The following is a 13,574-nucleotide window of genomic DNA, read 5'->3' on the forward strand; positions in this document are numbered from 1 at the left end:
GAAACATCGGGATGACAACTTTTAACTGGGTCGGGATTCAAACGCAGGCTAAACAGCTGAGAGGCGAGTGTGCGTACCTCTTGTCTATCCTGCTTGCCCATCCAGAAATATGAACAATGACGATGACAAACACGAAGTCACCGGCGCAAATCCCCACTCTTACCACCAAAAGCAAAGTTTAAAGAGAACAAAAAGTTCCACCAAGAATGATCAAATTTCGAGTTAAAAAAATATCTTGTTTTAACCCCTGTGACCCGAAGTCACAGACACCACGGTTCACGCGCCTCCTGGTGCGTGAACCAGGGTGAAATCAAAAACATCGGTACAGATTTCATGCGTCTCCCAATGTTGATTGCATATACAAAGGTTCGTTTAAAAAAAAATGTTTTAAATGTGCCCTAATTAAATTGCATTATTTTGGAGATGGCATATTTTGGTTCCGCTCCAAAAATGATACTGCTCTCACACCTTCGTGCCATGTGATGATCATAAACACAAAGTTTGGTGAATGTTTGCAGAAACGTTTGGGAGGAGATAGCGTGATAGACAAGTGGAGTAGAGATTACAATAACCCCCTCCCCCCCGTTTTGTTTTTTTTAAAACGTTGGGATTAATAGAATAACCATATATCTGTAATCACAAATCGACCGCCAAGGGCTTTAAGCCTCCCCCAGCGCCTTCGATCCAATGATGACCACATTTTTTTTTCAGACGACCATATTACCTTGACCTTCACCATTTAGGAATAGAGTATAAATTAAGAAAATGTGTTCCCATCTAAAGTCTCCATGAAATCCAACATCATGAAAATCGGACAAGAATTATTCAAGTTATTAACTATAAATGGATGAGGTGTGCGTGCGTGCGTGCGTGCGACAGAGGGGAAGAGACCATTTTTTAAAGTGATCGTATCACGCATTCCCATTGGTGCTTTACTCGGACAAGCAGTACGCGAGACGTGCTACACTGACACAGCGAACTTGTCAACAGAACATGTGTGGGCCAGAAAGTGATCCATTATTTACAATTATTTTGGAATTTTTCATCACTAGTGTTACTCTGAATTATACATGATCCACATCTGAGACATAATTGAATGATTATCAAGACATTTGAGTGATTTGGAGAAAACTAGGTTTCTTCGAATGGCAGGCAGGATGGCCTGGAGGTGCGCACACTCTCCTCCGAGTTTGAATCCCGACCCAACTATAAACTGCCATGCTGCTGTTTTGCAGGCAGGGCAAGGGATCACTGCTGTGTGTAACGTCCATTGGATGGGCATTAAGCTGGGTGTCCATTCTGCCAGCATTAGTTTGTGCAAGTTACAGATCCCACAGTGTCCTTCATGAAGAGTCGCCGAGCTATCACCGGCACCCTGAATAAATTCCAAATTCCTGCTCCGACTACAGCTGGGAAGGCAATTGCAAACCACCCAGCACAACCTGTGCCAAGAAACTTTTGACGAAAACCATTTGTAACTATATTTCAGAAAACTTCAAATAATGTATCCCTTATTCTATTGAATCATTCATAGATGCATCCAAGCAAAAGTATAAAATTGGCATCACAATGGTACAATATCCAACATAGTGCCCAAATTAATTCCATGTGAAGGGAATATAAACGAGCCAAACATTCAGAAGGAGGATTCTGACCCCTAGGGCCTGGTGTCGGAGTTGGTTTCATTTGGCGAGGGAGATTAGCTTTGGGCATGGGCATTTAATGCCCAGTTCCAGTGAGAGTTGTTATCTGGTCCAACAGACCATTAGGGGTCTTTCATTTTCATCAGCTCTGGTCCAATAGACCATTAGCGATACTTCATATTGATAAGCTGTGGTCCATTGGACTCTTCGGGACCCTCTGTGTTGACTGGCTATGGTTCAGCAGACCGTTGAGGATCCTCATTGACCAGCTATAGTCCAGCAGACCATGAAGGATCTTACAGCTTGCTTGCTGCAGAAGAATATTGAATGAGGCAGTAATGGGGTTCATGCCAAGATAAATTGTGTGAAGCTTTAATACACCTTCAAGCCTCGGCTCTCATTCTCTCGAGAGCATCAGATGCTTTATTTGATCATCTTGGTTTGCAGAATAGGATTCTGCTTTGAATGAAGTGCAGATTGGAAAGAAGAGAGAGAGAGAGAGAGAGAGAGAGCATGAAATCTGATAAGGTAGTAACAACTGACAAGGACTATTACTTGATAGTTCGAGACAACCCCTTTTCGACTAACGGTCTATCTGTAGCTGCAGTGTACCTCCAACCTACCCCCAATGTACTTGGTCATTATGACGATTATGGTCCAACGGAACTCATTATAGTCCAATATATTCATCTCCCATTCCACGATCCCTGAACTCGGACGCTCTTTTTGGTGTGTGATTGCAGATTTGGCGAAAGTACGACGTTGACCACAGCGGGTACATATCGGCAGAGGAACTGCGGGTGAGTCCATTGTGTGTGATTTACTTAAAGTATAAATACTTTACAAATGAATCTGATATAAAAAAAATTCAAATACCAGCTCAGTTTGTTTGACAAAAGCTTTGATGCCATATTGATGTAATATATTACACAATCATACATTCATAAACGAGGCAAATATATGCACACAACTTACAAGATAACTTTTGTGTGCGTGTTGTTCGTGTGAGTCGGTGAAGCCAACCTGACCTATAGATTATTGTACAGAATGACGTCACTGTTGCTACGTCGTCCGTTACAGAACTACATGTCCGAGTTTAATGCACTAACAAATAGTCATCGAAGCCAGAAGACAATCTGTGCAAAGAAAGCAATATTTTTGTTCCCAAGTGCTTGCTCAACACCTGCCGTGGGTTACAATTGCATTCACACCAACAGCATGACTGAAAAGTAGAACGGCAACCCGTAGAGCGCATCCCTCCGCCAGGCTGAACAGGTTACGTTTTGTATCCCACCGATAGACCGGATCTGAATCCGGACCTCAACCAAAATCGAATCGATTTGTCCTTGTCACACATCTAACCTGTTCACCAAGTTTCGACCGAATCCGTCCATTACCTGTTGAGATATCCCGCTCATAGACAGACAGACACCTAATTCGGTGTCGGAGGTCATAAAAACTTCCCTTTGACCATCGATGGTTTCTCCATGCTTCTGATCGAGTGCTCCATGGAATAACCACCAGGATATTCACAGATTGGTCCAACTTCCAGCCTCATTTCCATTAACACTCCATCATCACTCCGACCTCCCTGGCCACAACCCCTGAGAAGGAAACAAACTTTTCCTGCGATGTAAAATAAATGAGAAAAGCACGTGTAACAATTCAAGGCGCAATATATGATATCTCTGCACATGATCCACACAATATATATCGTGGATAAATAGGGCGAGACCTTTTCTTCTTTTCCACGGTGTTCAGGCACTGAAACCTCGCAACATAATATTGAAAATCTCGGTGTGACATTATCTTCTGTTTTTTTCTGTAGTGCTGCACTGAAAATAGCTGCACCTGCTTTCCACAATCAGGTGTTCACGTTCACGCAAGGAGCTCATTCATAGCGAACACTCCTGGATGCACGTACAACAGGTTCAGAAAGTTCTCCCAACGAGACGCTTACAAAAGTCAGGGTTCCCGATGAACGTAGGGCTAAAGAAGCTGCTTTTGGATTCGTGTTTGGCGGTGACGGTGCTTGAAAGGTACTCACCTTTCCTTTCCCGTGGAGCTGCATTTTCACCTGTGCTGGACCGCATTGGGTTTGCATCGAAGTATTCCGAACGAGTGTGAAATTCTTCTGTTGAAGCTGCAGTTGTTCCGCAATCCTTGTGATGACACGGATTAATGTGCTAAGCTGAGATGTCTTTACCAGACTGGGTGCTGTAATGATTCGTGCGTCCGCTGTGAGTCGGGAAGGTTGGCAGTTCGACCGCTACTGAGTCATACCAAAACCCTTTTTTTTCTTGGTACATGCTGCTCCCTCCATTGACGCTCAGCATTTAAAATGGACAGCATGCTTTCAAACCAACATGCACAGGCTTGATGGGCCTAACGGCGGCCTCCTGCGTTAAAGTTCCTTGTAAGGAAACATTATTATGGTTCTTCATCTGGAATGGTGCTGGTCTTCAGAACCTTGTATGAATTGTTTTCAGCATTCGATGTGGGTCTTGTTCTTATGGACTTACCTTTGGAATGACATAGTCTCACTGACATTGGCGACCTGGTTCCGCAGGTCATGCCACGTCAACTCGATTTGATGCATCTGAAAACGAACTGTCACTGTTACCGGGATGACATCATCTCAGGCAGACACTGAGAGGAGGTTTTGGAGGTCTTTTTTTCCCCCTCAAGGAAGATAAGTGGAGCGTATTTGAGGGTACACATCCTTGGAATACCAAGTTGATGTTCAAGTGAAACAAGTTTGCTGGTTTGTTCGGGTTTAGACGTCACGTGGGTTAAATATTATCGACCACTTGAAGTTGATCCGGATGCAACAGTTTCAGGTGGTGCGAATAGAGTCTTATGACCTCTACCACCGAAGGTGGACAGAGGTTATGTCTTCACCCCTGTTTGTCTGTCTGTGTGTCTGTTTGTGAGCAGGATATCTCAAATATTTATTCAGACGAAACTTGGAGAATAAATTGGGTGTGTGACAGGGATGAATTGATTCGATTTGGGTGAAGATCTGGATCCGAATACTGGAATTAATTTTTTTTTAAGTGATTCGATGTAGATACACACATGAGCCTGGTGTGGCCCAGTGGTTAAGACGGTGGCTTGGGGTCCTGAGTTCGAGCCCCGCTGGCCGCTGAGTTAGCATCGGGTTAACTCAGCCTGTCATCCTTCCAAAGGTCGGCGAAATGAGCACCAGTATACTGGTAATTATTACTGCAGAGTCGAAGGCGACTAAAGGGTTGGCGTCAGGAAGGGCATCCGGCCGTAAAAAACATTGCCACAAGAAAGGGTACCATGATTGGAGCCCGCAAAAAGCTGACCCCTGCTCAGGGGCTTTCAAATGGTGTGATTATGATGTGAATGCACACAAGGGAGCAGCCTGCTGGTAAACATGTCTTATTTATTTCACATCACTTTTTCACAGTGATCTGAATACCCCATCATTCCATGCTCCTGCATCTGAGAGGGCCTTGGTTCCAATCCCACATCCTCCGGGGCTTTGTCACCTGTACCAATATACAAGGAAGTTCACTACAAGAGGAGACAATTAGGGCCATCAAGCCTGCACAATTTTAATACTCCCCCATCCTCACTACTTCCAGATATATTGGTGCCAAAAATATTGGCACCCTTGCACTTTTTTCAAATAATGTACCATTTCTTCCATAAAACTGTTGAAATAAAAAAAATCTTTTGGTATCCACAAATGTATTTCTTTGGTTTGCAGCGGAACAAAACAAACAAAAAAAAAAAACGAATGTCACCCGCAGGGTGACCCGTATCTTGCCAAAAGGTGACCACGTGTGACTTCTTTAAGGTCACACTGAGGTGAACAGAGCTGCTATTCACCAGGAGCGACTCCTTGAGGAATATCTGCCTACGAGAGATTCCAATGAGAATCGTTCTACAGAGTCATCATGAAAAATATGTTTGCCTCATAACGTCACCAAATGACGTCATAATGTCTCAAGCTTGACATATCTAGAAAGCACTCATCGAGGTGTTCAATTTGAGGTACTACACGATATGGTTGCTAAAACTTGAAAATTTGACCTTGGGGTAAAATATGTTTGACCTGAGGTGCTAACCATGAAGGTCAAGGCCAATCCCCACCAAAAATTAATCAGCTGAGCGCCAGACCATGAACTATATTCCCATGAAGTTTGAAGACGATCCGATCAAAATTACTCAAAAAATAAGGGTTTCGTCGACTCCCCTGATTTGCGACAGTGACCTTGACCTTTGACCTTGACCTTCAAAATTTTATGCGCTGAAAGGGAACTCTATAGGCCTCTGATATGTGAAGTTACAAAAATTTCCGATGATAACTGTGCTCTGCAGAATATTTCATACGTGATTACAGACAAAAAAAAAAGAAACATACAAGCTGACTCACATATCTTGCAAAAACTTCGTTTTGGCAAGATAAAAAAAAAATCAAATATGTTTGACCTCAGGCGCTAACCATGAAGGTCAAGACCAATCACCACCAAAAATTAATCAGCTGAGCGCCAGACCATGAACTATATTCCCATGAAGTTTGAAGACGATCCGATCAAAATTACTCAAAAAATAAGGGTTTCGTCGACTCCCCTGATTTGCAACAAAGTGACCTTGACCTTTGACCTTGACCTTCAAAATTTTATGCGCTGAAAGGGAACTCTATAGGCCTCTGATATGTGAAGTTACAAAAATTTCCGATGATAACTGTGCTCTGCAGAATATTTCATAGGTGATTACAGACAAAAAAAAAAGAAACATACAAGCTGACTCACATATCTTGCAAAAACTTCGTTTTGGCAAGATAAAAAAAAAAATCAAATATGTTTGACCTCAGGCGCTAACCATGAAGGTCAAGACCAATCACCACCAAAAATTAATCAGCTGAGCGCCGGACCCTGAACTATATTCCCATGAAGTTTGAAGACGATCCGATCAAAATTACTCAAAAAATAAGGGTTTCGTCGACTCCCCTGATTTGCTACAAAGTGACCTTGACCTTTGACCTTGACCTTCAAAATTTTATGCGCTGAAAGGGACCTCTGTAGGCCTCTGATATGCGAAGTTACAAAAATTTCCGATGATAACTGTGCTCTGCAGAATATTTTATACGTGATTACAGACAAAAAAAAAAAAAAAACATACAAGCTGACTAACATATCTTGCAAAAACTTCGTTTTGGCAAGATAAAAATCTGAAAAAATTACTAAGTCTTAGCTTATTCCACACACAGACATCCTAAAATGTCCCGGACAATATTATTGGCACCTTGTAGAAGTTGCTACAAATAATTAGATTTTAAGCAGGTGATTCTCCTTTACTTTGGAATTGAACTCACCTGTGGTGAGTTGCAGGTGCCTTCAATATAAAAATCACTCATTCAACAAGTTTGAGTAGAGAAAAGGAGACGTTCTGCTGTTTTGTGTCACTGTGTGTACCGCAATGAGCACGGAGAAAAGAAAGAAACCAGAGAATTGTCTGATGAGGTCAGACACAAGATTGTAGCCAAGCACGGACAATCTCAAGGCTGCAAGTCCATCTCCAGAGACCTTGATGTTCCTGTGTCCAACGTACGTAATGTTATCAGGAAATTTAAGGCCCATGGTTCTGTAGCCAACCTCCCTGGACGTAGCCACAAGAGAAAACCTGATCGAAGATTGCAGCGAAGGATTGTTCGAATGGTGGAGAAAGCACCTCAATCAACTGCCAAACAGATTCAAGCTCACCTTCAGACACAGGGTACGAGAGTTTCAACTCGCACCATCCGTCGCCAACTCATCGAAAGGGGGTTCTATGGTCGGAGACCCAGGAGAACACCACTGCTGAGGGAGAGACAAAAGAAAACTTGACTGGAGTTTACCAAAACACACATGAACAAGCCAAAATGCTTCTGGGAGAACGTCCTGTGCACAGATGAGATCAAATTAGAGCTTTTTGGAGAAAGCACATCATCTCTATGTTTATAGAAAACAAAATAAAGCCTTCAAAGAAAAGAACACCTTCCCTGCAGTCAAATATGGAGGAGGTTCAGTGATGTTTTTGGGTTGCTGTGCTGCCTCTGACACTGGGTGCCCTGCATGGGGTGTGCATGGCATCATGAAATCAGGAGATTACCAAGGAGGCATTTTGGTGCGCAATGTTCAACCCTGAGTCAGAAAGCTGGGTCTCTGTCGAAGGTCATGGGTCTTGCAGCAGGACAATGACCCCAAACACACTTTAAGAAGCACCCAGGAATGGTTCAAGACGAAACGCTGGACTGTTCTCAAGTGGCCATCAATGAGTCCAGATCTAAATCCCATTGAACACCTGCGGGGAGATCTGAAAACAGCAGTTGAGAGAAGGCAACCTTCAAATCTGGGAGAACTGGAGCAGTTTACACAAGAACAGTGGGCCAAACTGCCAGTAGAGAGGAGTAGGAAGCTCATTCATGGCAATAGGAAGCGCTTGACTGCAGTTATTTTGTCCCAAAGGCTGTGATACCAAATATTAAGTCAAGGGTGTCAATAATTTTATCAATGCCATTTCTAATTATTTTTCTGATTTAAAAGGATAAATTAAGTTCTGAATCAAAAACAAAGGTTCTGTAATATTAACAGTGAAATAAAGAATTGTGGAGACAAAATACTTTTGTCAATTTCAACTTATTTGTAGAGAAAATTGTGAGTTGTTTGAAAAAAAGTGCAAGGGTGCCAATATGGTTGGCCATGATTGGTAGCAAGCCAATGTAATCTTAAAACAATCCACTGACTCTGCTGTGAACAGCCTTGCAAGGAAACCATTCCATGCATTCATCACTCTGAATGAAAGATCCCCCTTACCTTCCTACCATCCGAACTCTTATTCTTTCCTGTTGGTCCTGTCAGAGTCCGTCATACCTAAAAATTCCTCCGCACTTATTTTGTCTTAACCCTTCATTATCTTAAACATCTTCACCAGATCCCCTCGCAATCATCTCCTTTCTAATGTAAAATGTCCTGTCTCTTTCAACCGCTCCCCATAGCTTAGTCGAATCCTCTCCATGGCAAATGTGTCTTCGTGCTTGTACGTCACCGGACGTAACTAACCCAATGAGCCTCAGCCATTATGCAAAGTAAAATTTTCTGTGGATAAAAAGAGAGATGTGACCAATACGAGATTGAAGGTGCTGGAAACTCTTCTAACCTGCTGGCCTGACAATGCCGAGATCACTTGCATGACAGCAAAAGGTGAAAGAACGTAATGGAAAATCTGAAAATGGCTTTTTCTTTTGTGGGACAGAGCTTCTTGGGAGACCTGTTTCACAAGCATGGGCGTGATGTCCCAGGAAACAAGCTGGATGAATACACAGACACCATGGTGAGATCGACACCCGCATTATATTCAGATTATGGCATTTTAAATCGACTTTCATACTACCTGCCGACTCACTAATGGTCGTACAACAGGGTCAGATTCGAAGCTGAAACATTGAAGGGTCTCGATGTCCTCTCGAGGCCAATATTGTGAGATGTTTAATCACAAAGGTGTCGTACAAAGAGTGCACGTGTCCCGATGCGAACGTAGTCGTACATGTTTTATCTTGAACTCGTACCTGCACCGAAGGTGACCCCACACGTCCGCCCCCCATGTTCCTCCTCCGTTCTTGCATTGGGCGACTTTTACGTACACGAGGCAAACTGAGTTCAGCCAAATGAAGACCAATCATCGAATTGTCAACATTGGAGCACTTATCACACGGGAGGTTTTGCTAGTAAACAAATAATACTTTGACAATTAATATTCAGAAGCTGTCTGTGCCGTTGGGGGTTGATAAATAGAGAAGGGACAAAGTGAGTTTATGAAGGAATATGAATGAGGGTGAAACTTGTGCAATCAGATTGAACTCATTTTAAGCCAAACTGGGTGAAGTATTCTTCATTTCCCTTTGGTGTTGAGAATTTCCATGATGGTTTTGCATAATCGTCTCGCTGCATCAAAGGCTTGTGGATGCGAGTCCCAGAGCGCTCAGGGATTAGGAGCATGTGTATGCAGAAGCACATCAGGGATGTGCTTACATTATTATTCAATCACACTGGAGGGATCGGAATTGTCCAGATGGATGTCCTTCGATGTGGACACGTCGGGTTTACCCAGCGACAGGGTCGGGTTCGACTTCGAGTCCAGGTACAACGTCGGCGGAGGTTGGAATGGTCACAGGAGGATTCCTGACGTGCTCCGTCGGAAAAAGCAACGTCTATTTCACAAACTTGGTTGAACAGCAGTCATATGGTGTAAAAGACATGGGACAATGGCTAATTGTTTAGCCAATAGACAATTGCTGGGACAATGGCCAATTGTTTAGCCAATGGACAATTGCTGGGACAATGGCCAATTGTTTAGCCAATGGACAATCGGCAGTGCCAAACATCAGTGTGCTTGCTGGGACTCGACAGAGGGCCTCCCCAGAGTAAAGATTTCATGGTATTGGTCATTTGCATCTCGACAACTGAATATGGATGCCTCTTCACTGGTGTTTCTCCTTTTTTATTGATGAAATGAGCTGCGCATGCCTGATGTTGGCTTAATGGCTAGAGTGGTGGCCTTGGGATCCTAGGGTTATGAGTTCAAATCCCGCTTGGCTGTTGAATTAATACCAGGTGGGGTTGACACAGCCTGTCATCCGTCTGAGGTTGGCAAAATGAGTGCCAGCTTGCTGGTATCCTGCGTCGGAGTGGCGACCCATCCAGGATTGTGCGCAATAGCCAAGGAGGCTGTTTAGGCAGCACCAACACTCTGCACAGAGTATGGTCCCAATGGATGTATGTATGAGCTAGGCCTGCATAATCTGTGCAAGTAGCATCAGAGTGAAGAGCTGATGTTAACTAACACTTAATTCCCACAATTCTCATGTTCTCAAAACAGATCCCACAGGATGATACAGAGGAAGTCAACTTACCTTTGAGCTCTCTAGTCTGAGTTTGATTCCCGACAGGACTTTAAGCTGTCTGATAGGTGCTTCACGCGCCTGGTATTTCATCACAATGTGTGCCGTCGGATGGATGCTAAGTCGGATGTCCCGTCTGCTAACATTAGTTGGTGGACGGTTAAAGATCCCCTGGTGTTATTTGTGAAGAGTAGACGAGTTATCACTGGCACTGAACAAATTACTAATTCCTCCTCAAATCACATTGAATCGAATGGCAGGCCTAGCCAGCTGGATCGTGAAAGATTGGGTCAACAAAGTTCCCCAACTGACCTTGCAAGGAGGAATTAATTGGGGCCGTTTAAGTAGTAGTATAGTAGTAGTAGTAGTTGTAGTAGTCATCACATTTTGGTAAAACACACACACTGCACTACACTTATCCCAAAACCTACATGTACTGTAAGTGTGACCCTGAGTGTGTTTTTAACCCAGTATCTAACCTTGCTGTCTCTCTACCTGTAACCCAGTCTCTAACCTTGCTGTCTCTCTACCTGTAGATGAAGCTGTTTGACCGAAATCATGACGGGAGGTTAGATTTGACTGACCTTGCCCGGTGGGTTTGTATTCATCATCTAAACGTCACAACCTGTTGCATGCATCACACTACCTCCCAGCAGTGTTTATAGTCATCGAATTGGCTTCTCGCCATCAGAGGGAGAGAAATCCATCGGTGGTTTAATGGTGTTGTGAATGGTCTGTTCCATGAAATGTCTCCTTTCCATCACCACATGACGATTCGAGGAAACACCAATATGATTAATTACTTTTCCAATCACATTGCTAATTTGGCCTGTGCGTTTTTAAAGTTTACAGTTTGAATTGTGACTCATCTCTCGCTGATGAAGCGTGGTCTGATGAAACTCCAGTAACCCATCCAGTATATTTCACTGCACTTGTTTACATCTCGGTAGTTATCAAAAATCAGACGGAGTTCATTACAAACCAATTTTCTCTCCGCAGTATCCTGTCTGTTCAGGACAACTTCCTGCTGCAGTTCCGTATGGAGGTGGGTCACTCGGTGGGTTTCCTCATTCATTTGACTTAAAAATACTAACCTGGCTAACTCTGACAGCTGAGCTACCAATCCGTCTTGTGAACTTCATTGTGGTCACTCCCCAAACAACTAGGTCAGCCCTGTAATGGATCATGGCTAAGTCTCCTCTATAAAACATGAATTTTGAAATGTCACAATAGGGTATATACTGTCTCTGTGATTGAAAATGGTTTGTGGGGTTGTTGTCAATCTGCCATATTTATTTATTCAGTAATCCATCCGATGATCCACCAGAGGACTAGCCTTATACTGTATCTCAGAGCTACTGTAGGTGTACGCAACTCACAGCCGGGGTTCGATTACTGACCTGACCATAAACCATCATCCTGGTGTTTCACAGGCACGATATTGCATTAACAAGTGCACCATCCTCTGGAGGGACATCAAGCCGGGTGTCCCATCTGCTGACATTTCCCGGTAGATGTTCGTGATCCCACTGAGTCTTTCACAAGAGTAGTGCCACAAACTGCTGGGGTGGGAGTGCGAGGGGTTGTGAAACCCAGAGCAGTTGTCAAATTGACCACCTCAGGGATGCATCACAGCACCATCTTGATGGCAAACTCGTTGCAATTATATCGCAAGAATGGCCAAGCGGTTAGATCGTAACAATTGTACAATCGTGACATTTACCACTCGCGCGGTGGCCAGCCTTTTAAATGGACACGTGGTACAGTGCAAGGAGACAGCATTATTAATGCGTTCCCCATGTTTCTCCCACACCCCTCACCCCATCGGCGAACTCCACAAACCTGTGTTTTATGTTTTTTATTTAAATTCACCATAACCCAAATGTCACAATCACTGTTCTATACAAGTCTCGAGACGGCGATGGTTCACGAGCGGTATTTGACGATGTAGATTGTTTCAGAAGTCAAGGATGAGACAATGTGATAATGTTTGACCAAGTTATAAAAATGATCAACATGATGTGGTACGAGTGACAGGTTATTAGCTGCAAAATGTTGAAAACCCGGTTTCGTTCAACAACTTAAAAAATTTGACCTTTGCATAACCTTTAAAGGTCCCAAAACAATGTTGTGGACATTAAATTAAGGAAACAGGGTACGTGCTATAGCTTATTGGAGTTAGTTCGTCGAAGAAGGTCGAGAACCCGGTTCGATTCCCACAACTTTGAAAATTTGACCTTTGTGACCTTTAAAGGTCAAAGATCAAGGATTATGACCTTTGGTGCAAAACTTCCTCTGGAACATTCCAGGAACAATATAACGTCATATAGGCTATATGGCATTTCACACTCCTCGGATTATCCATACTTTATTGAAATCAGCATAAAAACAAACTTGAGGGGAGCACCACGGGCAAGGTGTTCGAGATAGAGCAAAATGGTTTCAAGACTTTAGGTGGGGAATGACCTCAAGATTATGCATAAAAAATATTGTCATCCAAGCTCTCAAAGTTTGTGCGGTTGTATGATTTTTATGTCAAAATTCGAAATTTTCGAAGTTTGTGACCTTATGACCTTGATCTTGGGACGAAAATGAAAAATCGAGCTCCGTGGGGCTATGCAGGTGCCATTGGGCTAAGCAAATACCAAAACACCTGCCAGATTCGACAAACCCCTCGGAGAAGATGGATTTTTATGTCAAAATCGCAATTTTCTAAGTTCGTGACCTTGTGGCCTTGACCTTGGGACGAAAATGAAAAATCGAGCTCTGTGGGGCTATGCAGGTGCCATTGGGATAACCAAATACCGAAACCCCTGCCAGATTCAAAAAACCCCCAAGGAGAAGAAATTTTTTTACGTCAAAATTCGCAATTTTCTAAGTTCGTGACCTTGTGACCTTGACCTTGGGACGAAAATGAGAAATCGAGCTCCGTGGGGCTATGCAGGTGCCATTGGGCTAAGCAAATACCGAAACCCCTGTCAGATTCGACAAACCCCCTTGGAGAAGATGCAAATTGA

At 43.3% G+C, this 13,574-nt stretch overlaps 1 protein-coding gene across 5 annotated transcripts in view; it reads left to right on the forward strand.

Annotated features, from left to right (window-relative positions):
* The window catches only part of SCGN (secretagogin, EF-hand calcium binding protein), a 110,063-nt gene that overhangs the window by 81,648 nt on the left and 14,841 nt on the right, over window positions 1-13,574 (forward strand). For 3 of the 5 annotated variants that reach the window (XM_085890044.1, XM_085890043.1, XM_085890040.1), the window contains 4 exons: window positions 2,387-2,443; window positions 8,913-8,990; window positions 11,094-11,149; window positions 11,557-11,614. In XM_085890044.1, the coding sequence (XP_085746170.1) occupies window positions 2,387-2,443; window positions 8,913-8,990; window positions 11,094-11,149; window positions 11,557-11,614 (249 nt within the window). The remainder of the gene's footprint in view (window positions 1-2,386; window positions 2,444-8,912; window positions 8,991-11,093; window positions 11,150-11,556; window positions 11,615-13,574) is intronic. The other 2 variants (XM_085890041.1, XM_085890042.1) reach the window with 2 other exon arrangements.

This window comes from Eptatretus burgeri, chromosome 7 (assembly GCF_056783735.1).
Source record: "Eptatretus burgeri isolate ZD-2024b chromosome 7, Ebu_testis_v1, whole genome shotgun sequence".
Lineage (NCBI taxonomy): Eukaryota > Metazoa > Chordata > Myxini > Myxiniformes > Myxinidae > Eptatretus > Eptatretus burgeri.